The sequence below is a fragment of the Marmota flaviventris genome, chromosome 10, assembly GCF_047511675.1.
Source record: "Marmota flaviventris isolate mMarFla1 chromosome 10, mMarFla1.hap1, whole genome shotgun sequence".
In the NCBI taxonomy this organism is placed as follows: domain Eukaryota; kingdom Metazoa; phylum Chordata; class Mammalia; order Rodentia; family Sciuridae; genus Marmota; species Marmota flaviventris.
The window spans coordinates 99539637-99554821 of NC_092507.1; the positions used below are offsets into that span (position 1 = coordinate 99539637).

Below are 15185 nucleotides of genomic sequence, written 5' to 3' on the forward strand. Positions count from 1 at the left end.
TGTGGGATGACACATTTAAAGACTTGTCTGCTCCCCTCCTCACTGCCATCCTTAATCAATGAAGTGGCCCACCAGTTTATAACAGCACAGTCTTTAATGTTCTTTCTCACTTTAATTTCTCTCCTTTTGGCCTTGTGAGGACGGGAATTGGCTTTGAGAAATGGGCTCCTATTAGTGCAGCTGTGGGAGCCCTTTTTGTGACTTTGCCACGCCATCCCACCCACAAGTCTGGAGGCCTGTCTTTTTCCCTTTCCCGTAAAAACTTTAAAAAGTATTTTTTAGTAGTGTCTGCTCTGTGACTTATTCTTAGAGCATTGCCCCCGCTCTTTGGATGGGTTGTTTCTTACAAGAATTTGCTAGCTATTTCCAAAAAGAGTTCTGTATCTCTATTTCTTTTTTTAAATATATTTTTTTACTTGTAGTTGGGCACAACGCCTTTATTTATATTTATTTTTATGTGGAGCTGAAGATTGACCCAGCGCCTTGCAATGTATTTCAGACATTGGAACTTTTTTTTTTATTTTAAAAAAACATTATTTATTTATTTATTTTTATGGGGGGGGGGTGGGGTGCTGAGGATTGAACCCAGTGCCTCACACATGCTAGGCAAGCACCATACCACTGAGCTGCAACTCCAGCCCCAGACGTTGGAACTTTTGACCTAAGGTTGTTTTTTTTTTTTTTTTTTGCTTGTTTCAAAGGAGACTCTGGGTTCCTAGGAAACATACTGACAAAAACTGGGTAGAGTTTCTGGTTCAGTGCTGACTCCTGCCTGCTGGCCGTTTAGTCATGGGCAGCTCAGCCTTGTGGCCCTCCACTTCCCTGTCTGTAGCAGTAGTGAGATTAGAGTATATAATCTCTAGTGGATGTTCTAATCCCATTGATACATAATAATATTAGCTAATATATTTTGTTTTTATAATAAATAGCATCTTTATTGAGATATAATTCATATGCCAACTTGCTTTTACAAAGCATATAATTCAGTGGCTTAGTATATTCATAGATGTGTAATCATCACCACAGTCAATTTTAGAATATTTTTATACTCCAGAAGAAACCACGTACCCATTATCAGTTGATACCCATTCTTCATAACTCCCTCCCAACCCTAGGCAACTACTAATTTAGTTTCTGGTTCAGTTTGCCTATTCTGGACATTTCATATGTAGTCATTAATGACTGACTCCTTTCACTTGTAATGTTTTTAAAGTTCATCCATGCTATAGCATATATCAATACTGCAGTCCTTTTCATGGCTGAATAATATTCCATCAAATAGGTTTGCCACATTTTATTTATTAATCAGTTGATTGGCATTTTGGCCATTGTGAATAATGCTGCTATGAACATTCTTGGACAAGTTTTTGGTGGATATAATGATATGTTACCATTTAGGGAGAGGGTATATGCCTAGGAGAGTAGAATTTCTAAATCATATAAAATCATATAAAATTTCAAGAACTGTTAGTCTCAGACAATATTCCAAACTGGCTGTACTTATATTCCAACCAGCAGTATATGAGGGTTCCAATTTTTTTGCATCCTTATCAACATTTGTTAAGTTCATGTCGAAACTCTTTTTATATGCTTACTATTTATTTGTGTTTTTTTTTTTGGAGAATGTCTACTTAAATCCTGTGCTCAGTTGATGATTGGGTCATTTATATTTTTTATAAAGCTATAAAAATTCTTTCTTTTTTTTTAAGAGTTAAAATGTTTTATTTGATTATTACACTGAACAGTTACCATGGAAGTTTGTTTAGTTTGATCAGGACATTGAACATTTTTCTTTTAATTTTTTAAATTTATTTATATATAACAGCGGAATGCATTACAATTCTTATTACATATATAGAGCTCAATTTTTCATATCTCTGGTTTTAATACATAGCATACTCACACCAATTTGTGTTCTTTATCCAAGACTCAGGTCTCTTATCAGGCAGATGCTTTTCTTCTATTTGTGGGCAGTCTTCTTACTTTCTTGATGGCATTCTTCGGAACCCAGTGTTTTTAATTTGATGAAGTCCAATTTATCTAATTTTTTTCCCTTATGCTTTGGGGCATATTTGAGAAACCTTTACTTACCTCAAGGTACAAAGATTTACTTCTGTTTTTGTCTAATAGTTTTATAATTTTAGCTTTTACTTCAGGTCCCTGGTCCATTTTGAGCTATTTTTTATGTGTGAAGAGGTCTAACCTCATTCTTTTGCATATGGGCATCTAGTTGACCCAGCACCATATACTGAATCAAGTGCTTTTTGTATCAATCTCACTTATTTAATCTTTACAGCAACTCTTCCGGCGAGGTCTTGTTAATCTGTATGAGGACAGAAAGTTAAGCTTTGTGCCCAGGGCCACTCAGTTGTCTCGAGGCAGGGCGGAGAGGTAGTTTGGCCTCATAGACTGTTTTTCACGGTGGGTTACCTCTCTTGCCTGTCTGCCTCCTTACCTGCCTTCCTATTGACCGGGAGGAACTATCTCAAAAACAGTCAGACATAAAAAGAAAACATTTTATTTCTTATCTGTTGTGGTTATGCTGAAATGCTTCTGCTTTCTTAATTTGTCTGTGGTTGGTGAATTCAGTTAGTTGTAACAGTGGCTAATATAAAGGCAGGGTCCTGGTTTCTGTTCTTTGTAACTTGGCTACAAGAGCCTTACCACCTCCCTGACACCTTGTTCAAGTCATTCTGAGTCACAGAGAAATACATTAGGGAGAAGATGACCATCAGGAATTATAGGACACCACAGACCACACACGTTCCAGCAGTGGTGTGCCAGGAGCTTCACCCTCCCCCCAACTGAAACCTTAACTTGAACTTTTCTAAAGAATGTCTTCATAAAAAGCATTGGGCTAGGAACACAAACCTTAGTTCCCATTCAGTGACTGCTGTGTGGTAGATCTGTAGCTTTGGCTTCACTTTATCATAATCAGGGGTGGGATTAAGCAATTCAGCATTTTCTGGCTCATTAGTCCATTACTAAGACTTTCAGATGATTAAACAGAAATATGAGTAATATAAATTTTTAAAAATATGAATGTGTATTTCCATAGTCTTTATCAGGCTTTCTTAGTGATACATCTGCTTAAGTGGACTGAGGACCAACTACCTGGAGAAATATAATTTTCTTTAGTCAAGCTTTCAAATATTTGTCTTCCATGAAATCATTTCTTTTGATTTTGGGGTAATATTTTTGGCTACTTGGTTTAAGCTCATTTAGATGACTGACAATTGTATTCAGAGAAACCAGCTATGTTAAGCAGATGTAGAATCCATAGTAGCTTGTGGTAAGGGGTGGGTAGAGCAAGGTGTGATTGATATCTGTCCCACCTACCAGGCTATAAGTGCCAGAGAAGCAGGGACTTTGCCTCTTTTACTGACTGTTCTCTTCCTAGTGTCTAGTGTAAGACCCATAAATGTTTTCAATAAGAGAGAAGGACCTTAAGGGATATTTTGAGGGGTCCAAATATCTACTCATATTATATTTTAAATAGGAGTATGTTCATTGAACATTAGCATTGTTTTCCAGCTGGTGGCTTGAATAGCTTAGGAATTAGGTAGCAAGAAAAGAGAAAGAATCCCACTATATAAATTACAGACAACAACACTGCAGGCAGTTAGAGTGAAGTTTAATGTTCTAGTTTTGTTTTTCACAAAAGGGAAAAATCAGGAAGAAGGAAGCAGTACTATGAATGTGGTATTCATGTAGAGAGGAGCAGGAAGAATTTGAAGTGCTGGAAAGTTTAGTTAGTAATAATGTCACCTTATTTCCAGATAGCTTTTAACTTTTGTATAGTACTGCATTCATGATCTGGAAAGGCAGGCTGGGTAAGTGGACTCAGCCTCATTTTACAGATAAGAAAACTGATCGATTGTAACTTACTGTGTTTTGAACAGCTTGTAGGTGGTGAGATTGGACTTGACCCATAATAATATTTAATATTTCAGTATTTTTCCTATTTCTGTTTTCCTATTTCTCACCCCCGGTTTTAAAGGCCTCTGAGCTATCATCCTGGGGGTGGGAGGGAATGTAATTAGGTAATCTTTCATCTGTTCTTCCCAGTAGTTTAGTATGGAGTTGGGGAAAATCTAATACCCTGTTTTTTGGAACCAGTTAATATCTGTCCCATGAAGACATTTATCTTCCCTGGGATTTTATTTCATGGAAACACCATGAAATACTTGTGAGGTAACTGTGAAGGCATGCCATGGTATAATGAGTCACACTGTCTAGCTGTGCTTAAGGCCAGAAAAGTTGGAGGATGGGGAAATTTTTAATATAGTGAGTCCTGCATTGAGCAGTTGTTGGAGGTTGAACTGAAGTCACGAAGCAGGTCTGTCCTGATGTTCATGTCCTGAGCAGAATGCTTATGTATGAGAATCCGTCATTTTCTTTTGTTCCTCTTTTATCAGGTTTTGAAGGCAGCACCTGTGAACGGAATATTGATGACTGTCCTAACCACAAGTGTCAGAATGGAGGGGTTTGTGTGGATGGGGTCAATACATACAACTGCCGCTGCCCCCCTCAGTGGACAGGTATGTACAGTGTGATGAATCCACCAGAATGGAGTGTGGTTTGGGAAGGAGAGGAGACTGCTGCTGAAGTGGGCACCTTGAACAAGTCATACTAGGACTGCTTTAGACAGGTGTATGAACTGAGCCAGATGCAGTGCTAACCCCAGGCGTTCAGTGTTCACTCAAATATAAATTTTCACAGGAATTATTGGGTAACTGCTCTGAACTCAGCACTGTGCTAAGTGCTACAGTGCATATGAGAGAAGATCTTTATTGGTAGACTCTGAACTTTATTTGTTGGAAAAACAGTACATTGCCTGGAACATAGTAGATGCTTAATAAATATTTGAGAGGAAAGAGCATACTTAAATGCCAAACCAAACTATATACACCACAGGAGTTCAGATCTTATTTGTTCACAGATAGATATCTATCTTATCTTATTGTCATATCTTTTAACTAGCAAAAGCTTGAGCAAGTACTTTGGACATTATTTTATTATACTCATATTTCTTCTCTTTCTTTCTTTTTCTTTTTTTTTTCATGGTACTGGGAATTAAACCCAAAGGCTTGTGCATGATAGGCAAGTGCCCTACCACTGAGCTACATTGAAAGCCCTTTCTCTTTTTTTATTTTGAGACAGGATCTTGCTAAGTTGTCAAGGCTGGCCTTAAACTTGCCATCCTCCTGCCTCAGACTCCCCGCTGGGAGTCTTATTTCTTTCTTTTTAACATTTTATTAGTTGTTGATGGACCTTTTAATTTATTTATTTGCATGCAATGCTGAGTATTGAACCCAGTGCCTCACACATGCTAGGCAAGTGCTCTACCACTGAGCCACAACCCCAGCTCTGCTTTGTCTTTCTTGTATCCCTTTCTCCACACAAGTCAAAAATAATTTTTTTCTGCCTCTGACATTAGAAGAGTAGTCTGGCTTAATTTTATACCCTCTTGGAAGTTTCTTTACATTATCCTAAGTTTTTTACTTTAGTAAGTTGGGTGATTTTATGCAGACTGTGGTCTACTTTCTTTTTGTATCCATCTATTTATCTACTGAAAGTGAAGACAATTAAGTCAGAAAGTTTTTGAGAGAAATGGATTGATTCAATGTGGAAACCCAAAGAATAAGTTAGTATTATAAGAAGAAACTTCAGTACCAGTACTGAACTCTCTGTTATAGAGAAGTCTTTATGCTGGATTGCAGTCATTCCTGCCTGGTGTTCTTTAGCATTTCTGAATTGCTTTCCCTTATCTGCAGCATTTAATTATTTAGAGTACTCTTGTTCTATAGACTATGAATAGAAAAGATAAAAAGGATTTAAAGCTTAAATAACATGATTTTCTGGAAAAGCCCATATTTCTGCTTTTAATCCCCAAACCGTCCTCTTTAATACTTTCCTACTGGGTTTCCCTAGAATTGGACTTTCCCTAGAATTTTTTCATGGGGTCCTGATCCTAGAACTTCACTTCCAACCCTCTGCACTTTCTGTTATGTTCTCTGTTCTCCCTAGCTTTTGCCATTTTTGTGGTAGATTTTTTTTTTTTTCCACTTAGAAATGACTATAAAGTTAATCACATGATCAGCCGTAACTGAAAAGATTTGGACTTTTTCTGCTTTTAATGAGTCTCACAGTTAGTTCTGGGCAGGATGATATAAGTGTCAGGAACTTGACTTTGTTCTAATCTCCCTGTGCCCTGTGGGAGCATGACTCTGTGTGGTACGCAGGCTTCTGATTCCAGTGAAGATTAAATGGTATTGTAATTTTGTTGCTGATTTTTCTTTGATACCACACTTGGTTTCCTGCTTTGATATTAATTAGGAAGGTCTGATCTTGGGGCAAACTTTCCCAGTAAAATGATATTTTACCCAAATTTCTTACCTCAGGATATTTAATAAATGCCTCTTTTCTATGCAAGATGTTTCTTTCTCAGTGTAATTTGTATTTCTAGAAAGGGTGGCAGAGGTAGTAGATAAGTTCCATGTGGTGCTTTCTATTTCTTTTGATCTGTTGGCTGTCATTTGGAGTGATCCTCTGTCTTTAGTTTCCCACCATAGGTTTCCTTTCCCTTTTTAACTCATGTCAATACTTTGATTTCCAGTGACAAGACTTGTTTTCTGCCCTGCCTGTCATTAACAGGATAAAGCCCCAAAATGCTCCCTGTGTTATATGAAGCCTTCATGCCCCAGCTCTATCTGCTTCTCTAGTCTTCTCATGCATCCAACAGCTCTCCAGACTCTGGCAGTAAGAGCTGCTCTCAGCTCTCCCACATTGTGCTTGTGTTGTTCCACATTCTATGTCTTCATTTACTCCATTGCTTTTCTCCAGATTGGCCTGCTCCACCAGAGCAGGGAAGAAGAACATGAGAAGAAGATTACCATTAAGCAGGGACAAGAGGTGGGAGGGAATGGGAGAGAGAAGGGGAATTGCATGGAAGATGGAAGGAGACCCTCATTGTTATACAAAATTACATATAAGTGTGAGGGGAAAGGGGAAAAAATAAAAGAGAGAAATGAGTTACAGTAGATGGGATAGAGAGAGATGATGGGAGGGGAGGGGAGGGGAGGGGAGGGGGGATAGGAAGGGGATAGGAAGGGCAGCAGAATACAACAGACACTAGTATGGCAGTATGTATAAATGTGGCTGTGTAACCAGTGTGATCCTGCAATCTGTACACGTGGTAAAAATAAGAATTCATATCCCATTTGAATCAAATGTATGATATATGATATGTCAAGTTCATTGTAATGTTTTGAGCAACCAGTAAAAAAAATGAGTGGGGCTGGAGTATAGAAATTAATTGTTAATTACTAGCACTGAATAATTTATTAATTATAATACATTTTGTGAACATTTACAATCATTGTATTAGGAGTATAATATTTTAAATATCCTTTTCACAGATATGCATGTTCAAAAAGGTTAAATAATTTGCCCAAGGCAAATAGCGTTTGGGTTAGTGTTTGAATTTAGGCTTTTCAAGTTATAAATACTCAGTCTTTTTTCTTTATCAAATTGATTCTGTGAGTTGTCTTTTTAAATTTTTTATTTTTAAGGATTTTGGGTTTCTTTAATAGGTTGAAAGTTCAGTTTATAATTTTATTATTCTAGTACTTAGTGATTTACTCCTTGTTTTTTTTTTTTCCCATTTTAGGAATCTGGCTGGTTGCTTTGAGGTTAGGAGTTAACATTATGTGAATGTTGTATATTCAGTTTGGTGCTGTTTTTGCTATACCTAAGAGCCTTTATTACAAATTTGTTCAGAATTTCCTTTGCAATTGCCAACTGTAGAGTTGAAGCATGAATTGTTTGGTTTGGCTTTTGACAAAATAGAAAAGAAGGGGTTGTTTTAGTCTAGTAGGAGAGGAAATGAAGTTGCTAGCCATCTGAAAAAGAAGGGATGAGATTATATGACAGAAAACACTAGGCATTAATTTAAAATAAATGGAGACTTGGGAGTTTGCTAGATTTTTAGTGAGAAGAACCTAATAGATAGTTTTATTTTCCAAGTATACATATGTAAAAGGCTTGAACTTTTGTAGCAAGTTCTAGACTTCAAGATGAGTAGAAGTTTTTCCAACTCTGTGGTTTGTTTGGGGTAAATAAATCAGTTCCTTTTTGTCAGAAGGCTTTATTTGCTGTACACAAAACTAATATCTCTCACTTATTTTATTGGGGTCTTAGGTGAATCAGTGGTGAATAAATAAAAATTTATTCAGCAAATAGCAACCATGTTAAACAATGTAGATCCGTGCTGTTCTGTTTGGTGGCTGCTAGTCACATCTTGTGTTGAGTATGTGAAATGTGACCGGTTTGAAGTGAAGTATTGTATCCATTAAATACCTGATTTTGAAGACAGCATGAAAAAAAGGTAAAACATCTAATGTTTAAATATTAATTAGATAGTAAAATTTGTCTTAGATATGTTGAGTTAAATAAAAATAATACTACTAAAATTAATTTCACATGTTCCTTTCACATTCATTTTATTTGTTATTTATTTTATTTTATTTTGTCATGCTGGGGCTTTAACCCAGGACCTCAGGCATGCTAGGCAAGTGCTCTCCCACTGAACTACACCCCAAGACTTTTTTCTTTTGTTTTAAGTGGCCACTGGAAAATTTAGAATTATACCTTTGTCTCTTGTTTTATTTCTTTTAGACAGCACAATTCTAGATGTGAAGGTGCTCTGAGCGTATTATCATTGCTGCTGAAAAGTGGGAGTACCCACTGTGTCCTTTGGTGGTAGAGCAACAGACCGGTAACCACATGCAGAGGAGGCCTTGTGCGAGCCTCATTAGAAAGAGTGTGTTGGCTTTGGTCCGCTGTGGTTTCCCTATCAGTAAGGACAGAACTGGTTGTAGCCTAGTTCAGAGCCTTTCCACTTAACTATAGCTGTCCAAATAGTGTTTTTGTTCGTGCTTTCAGAGACTACTACCAGCCTTCTCAACTAGCCTGAGCTCAGGTGGAAAAAAGAAATTGGTGTTGGGGGTGAGAATGGGGGTTACTTCTTTATAAGAATCTTGTTATGGAGATAAGTCTGAATAACTAGATGTTCCTTTAGGAAATGAAAGTATACCTAAAGGTTTGATGCAGCCTGAGCACAAATGTCTTTATCATACTGCCTTTGGCACCATGCCATCTTATCAGAGAAGTTCTACTCTGGCAGATATCCATTTAAGGGAAAAGAAAGTCTTAAAAGGCCCCAAAATTTATTAGAACAGAGTAGATTAATGTTTTGTCTACGTACATTGTTATTTGAATTTTCTTTTTAAAGGTTCATTTCCTTCAGAATTAAAGTTGACTCTAAACTCAACTCAGAAATTCCTTTCTGTAACTGCTTTTGGTTTTGGGTTCACTCCTGGGGCAGATGTGATTTATTTTCCTGTGCTTGTTATTAATCCAGAAATGTAATTTCAGCTTGGGCTTGGAGTAGTGTTTTGGGACATTAAGCAGAAGTGAACAATGAAAGCTAGGTGGATACGAGTCAAATAAAACTGACCAGATTTTTTCTCAGCTCCTTTATAAGCATGATGAGCCTAAAGAGTTGGTTAAGATTCCCACTGCTCTTAGTTGCTCCAGTTTTAGTAAAAATGTTTGGCATGAACCAGCGAGTGTATATGCCAGAGGTGGTGCAGGAAGGAGCTCCTTGTATCTGAAAATGAGTCTCTGCATGGTGGTGTTCTGAAGTTGAAATAGGTATCTCTGTTTCAGCCCAGCCTCTAGTTGGTGACACATTGTCCCATGGAATGGATCTTTTTTCAAAATCACTGTGTGTGTGTGTGTGTGTGTGTGTGTGTGTGTTTACCCACATGCATGTAATACTATAGGGATGGAGCTTTTGAGTTGAGAGTGGAAACTAATTATATCTTGGACTGCAAAGGTATTCTCATTTATATTCGGTGTGGCAGTATGGGAAAATGCATCTCAGGTTTCAATTTCTCTGCTGTCAGCTTGATTGTGAGTACCAGATAATTAGCCTGCTATCTGGAATTCTACTTCCCACCCCAATTTCAGTTTCTTTCCAGTGGGAAGACTGCCAGAGTGCTAACCTGAAGCACCCTCATTCCAGAGGTCCAAAAGCTGATTGGGGGCTATGTTGGTGGAAACAGGAGTGAATATATAGTATGGTTTAGCAAAATGAGGAGGTGAGACTGAAGGATCTTTTCCTGTCCTTGTGGTTCATTACTCAGTGTCTAGTTTTGGCTGCATTACAGGAAGATCTAGTTTAACTTAATGGTTTTTAAGCCTGCATGGAATGACTGTAAGTTAAATAACAGATACTTATTGCACAACTATTAAATCCATGCTGGATGCTGTAAGAAACACAAAGATTAACAGAGTTAATTTGTGTCATTCAAGAATTATAAAAATTGTTTAGGAAGGAATAAAGAAGTCTACACAAAACCATTATAGGAGGTGGAAAATATGAAGGAATGAGGTTTTGAAAGAAACATGGATAGGAATTTAGAACCATTTAAGTACTTGGTGGGGTGATTGAGAAGAATTGACTTCTTCAGGGCTGTAACATTGCTCTTGATTCAACTCTGCATGCCTCTGTTGCAGCACCTGTAGTACTTTACTGTATTTACTAGTTTGTATGCTCTGCTCACCTCATAGATTATCAGCCTCTTTAGGATTGAGAACCAGTCTTACTGATGGCTATTGAGTGAGTGACAACCAGGAGACTCAAATAAGGACAGGATTCCGTTCTTCTTTATAGCTGAATAGTACTCCATGGTGTGTATATGCCACATTTTCTTTATCCATTGGTTGATGGACACATAGGTTGTTCCCATTTCTTGGCTGTTGTAGATAGGGCTTCAGTGAACATGGGAGTACAGATGTCTCTGACAATACTGATTTCCTTTCCTTTGGATATACCTAGTGGGATTGCTGGATTGTGTGGTAGTTCTATTTTTAAATTTTGAGTAACCACCATACAATTTTCCATAATGTCTGTACTAATTTACATTCCCATCAGCTGTGTGCAAGGGTTCCCTTTTATCCACATCCTCACCAGCACTTCTTATCTTTTGATAATAGCCATTCTTACTGGAGCGAAGTAATATCTCACATTGTGGTTTTGATTTGCATTTCCCTGATTAGTGATATTGAGCATTTTTTCAATTTCTTATTTTTGAGAAATGTCTATTTAGGTCTATTTCACATTTTAAAAATGCATTTTTAGTTGTAGATGAACACAATACTTTTATTATTTATTTTTATGTGGTGCTGAGGATCGAACTCAGTGCTTCATGCGTGCGAGGCAAGTGCTCTACAACTGAGCTATAACCGCACGCAGCCCCTATTGCCCATTTTTAATTGAGTTATTTGTTTGCTTCTTCGTCTTCTTTTTTTTTTTTTTTTGCTATTGAGATTTTTTAGTTCTAAAATGAACTCCTTGTCAGATGTGCATTTTGCAAATATCTTCTCCCATTCTGTAGGTTGTCTCTTGACTCTGTTGGTTGTTTCCTTTGCTGTACAGAAACTTTTTAGTTCGATATAATCCAATTTGCTTAGTTTTGCTTTTTTTTTCCCTGTGTTTTTGGGGGTCTTGTCCAAAAATTCCTTGCTCATTCCACTGTTTGGAAGTATTACCCCTATATTTTCTTCTAGTAGTTTCATGTCTTCCATTTAAGTTTTTAATCCATTTTGAGTTGGTTTGGTTTGGAGGCAGAGATCTAACTTTATTCTTCTGATGTGGATATTCAGTTTTGCTAGCAGTATTTATCGTGAAGAGGTGGTCCTTTCCCCTCTTAGTATTCTTAGCTTTTTGTTGAAAATTAATTGGCTGTACACATGTGGGTTTACTTCAGGGTCCTCTATTTTGTTCCATTAGTCTCTGTTTTTAGGTGAATACCGTGCTGTTTTAATCAGTACTGCATTGTAATGTAGTTTGAAGTTAGATAATGCAAATGCTTCCTTCCTTGTTCTATTTGTTCAAGAGTGCTTTGGTTATTTTAGTTTTTCTGGTTGTTCTGTACAGTTTGGGCTTGTTTTTTTTCTAGTTTTCTGAAAAATGTTTTGTTGGTAGTGTTTCTTATTTTTAGATGAATTTGTGTTTAAATATTTGAACTTCAATTCATCTTTCTAGCTTTTTTTTTTTGTTGTTGTTTTGGTACCTGAGATTGAACTCAGGGGCACTCAACCACTGAGCCACATCCTCAGCCCCATTTTGTATTTTATTTAGACACAGGGTCTCACTGAGCTGCTTAGTGCCTCACTAAGTTGCTGAGGCTGGCTTTGAACTCAGGATTCTCCTGTCTAAGCCTCACCAGCTGCTGGGATTACAGGCATGTGCCACTGTGCCGAGCTCATTTTCCTAGTTTTAAGAGTCAAAAACAAAACTATATCTATTAATTTCCTTCTCAGATGGAGAATTAGCATACTTTTATTTCTCTTATAACTTTCCTTCACTCCCTAGATTTTGTATATGCAATCTGGGTTTTTAAAATTCAAATTACAGTATTTTATTATTGAATTTTAAAAGTGTATGCACCTTCTTTTAAACTTCTTTTTGGTAGTTAGTTTTATGATCCAACTTATGATATTATAGGCTTAATTCTGTGTGCAGTTTATTTTGTGCTACTAGTGCAGCTATGTCACAACCTCTTCATTCTACACTTCTTTCTTTTGATTAATTTTTCAGTCAAATAAGTATATCTTTAAGTAATTTTTTTTTCAAGAAAGTGACATGTTGGCATATTTTGGGAGCCCTTAGGTATGTGAAAAATTGATTCTGATTTAGTTGCCTTCATGCACAATGGTGTTTTGGCTAGATACTGAATCCTTGGGTGGCGATTTCATTTCCAGTTTTAAACATTGTTCCTTTTTCTGTGGTGAGCACTGTAGGAAGCACAGTGCCAGATGAATGTGGCTGATCTCTTGATAAGCAACATTTGCCATCAAAATAGAAAAAGGTATTATTTTTACATTAGGTTTTCCTTCTTTTTTCCCCAACGCTAAAATCTTCTTTCTTTGTGTTATAATCTGCTTGTGTTTTGCTTTGCATTTTTGTGAGAACTTCTTAAACTTTTCATTTATTACCGATTTATATTTCTTTGTTTCAGTTCTCTTCTTTACAGCTTCTGATCCTGATTTGTATTTGAACTGTATTCTTGTTGTTTTATGTCATATGTGCATCTCCTCTAGGTTCTTTCCATCTTCACCCCTAGTAACAGGGACCAAAGCTTGGCACTACTTTCTTCTCTGAGCCAGGGGTCCACTTCCTGAATGCTTAGCACTGACCCAACTTCCATGGTTTTCCATATGGCATCCACACTGGATGCTTTTTCTGGTGTGTTACATCCGGAATTTGCCCCAGATGCACTGCAGACTTTCTTGTTGCTATAGCGGCCACAGGAGGCTGGGACTCCCTGGTGCTTTAAATTGCTATTGACCTGGAGGGGTGAGATGGAGTTCAGCCCATTCTCCTGCCTGCAGCGGAATGGGCTTTCTGAAACACAAATTGGATCGAGTTGTTTCTTTGCTTAAAACGCTTCAGTGGGTCCTCCTTGTTTTTGGATTGAGTTCCAAGGAACTGGATGTAACCCTCGCCTGCTGCATCTCTCCACTCCCCCGTGCACTCCCTGTAATTCAGCCACACTGAGTCTTTTTTCATTGCCTCAAATGAGCCATGCTCTTTTTTTCATTTAAACCTATACACATCACTTCCTTCTGCCTGAAATACTCCCACCCTGTCCTGTTTTCCCCACATACTCTCACATGTATACTCTTACACAACCTTGCTCTGCCTGTATGTCCCACAGGCTTTCACTTAAAAGTCTCGTTCTATAGTCCTTCTTTGTTCTCCCTACTCCGTGCTCCTAAAGCAACCTGGTAACTGCTAAAGCACTTATCCTTAATTATTGTTGTTTTTTTGACTATAAAACCACTATTAGCCTGGAAGGTTTACAGGGTAGAAATCATATTTATTTAATTCATCATTATAACCCTCATGCATATAGGTCAGAGCCTAGCACAGTTTGTGTATATGTGTGTCTTTATTGAATTAATGAATGGATTGGAGCATTAGATTTTCTGATTGTTCTTGGCTCAACTGTACCTCTCCAAATTCACAACTATTAGTGAGAGTCTCTTCTCACTTAGATACTTTAATACATTTTCTGGTGTAGACTGGGTTTGTGCAGCTTCTGTAAAAGTGAGCTAGTCACTTTTAAAGATTATATTTGACAATCAAGGTAAAGTGCTTATAACTTAATACATTTACTTTTACTGTTTGAGGTCAGTAGCAGCATTGGGTAATAAAAGGACATTTCTTTCTTTTTCTTTTTCTTTTTTTCGTGCAGGGGATTTAACCCATAAGTGCTTTATTACTGAGTAACATCTCCAGCCCTTTTTTATTTTTTATTTTGAGACAGCCTAACTGAGTTGCTCAGGCTAGCCTGAAACTTGTGATCCTCCTGCCTCAACTTTCTGAGGCACTGGTATTACAGGTTTGTGTCACCAGGCCTGACTTTGATTCTTTGTCCCCTAGTTTGATTCAGATGGCAGCCATTGGAAGAGGAGGGCAGTGGGAGTTTTTTTTTTTTTTTCCCCCTAGAGAGGGCTGTCTGGGATAGTGTCTTTAGGAAAAGGTGAGGTTTCACTTAAGGAAAGTGTCCACCATAATGTGGAGTTGCCCGTGGATATAGTTGAAGGATTAGTAGGCAAAGGCAAGGTAGATTTGGGTATGGTACAAATAAGGTTTAGTTTAGCGAAAAAGGAAGGGGACTGTGATGAGAAGTTTGTGTGTTGTGGGTCATGTAAATAAGGTGGTGAGGGAGACTTTGAGATGTGAATAAAATACAGACACACTTTGTGGCTATGGGAGAAATGAGTTGTGAAAGATTACCATTATTTCAGGAGTAGGATGATTTTAGTAAGAGAAGACAGAGTTAGACATTCATTTAACAAATGTTTATCAAGCACTTTTAAATAAGTAATATTAGCTGGGCTCTGTGCTAAGTTCTGGAGATGTGTGATGAGGTAGAGAGTTACCACCTATTTCTCCACAGAACTTGAGTTCCTGAAGTAAACAGGACCTTAGCAGTAGTGAGAAACAAGACATAAATCATCCAACTGTTTTTAAAATTTTGGACTGAAACAAATGCCTTGCAGAACAAGTAGAGGGTTTCAGTATAGCACACTAACAGGCAGAACTA

General features: G+C 37.5%; 1 protein-coding gene across 1 annotated transcript in view; it reads left to right on the top strand.

The window, feature by feature from the left end:
- Notch2 (notch receptor 2) overlaps positions 1-15185 on the top strand; it is a 160244-nt gene that overhangs the window by 74970 nt on the left and 70089 nt on the right. Inside the window, exon 5 of the mRNA XM_027951770.2 lies at positions 4419-4541. Coding sequence (XP_027807571.2) covers positions 4419-4541 — 123 coding nt within the window. The remainder of the gene's footprint in view (positions 1-4418; positions 4542-15185) is intronic.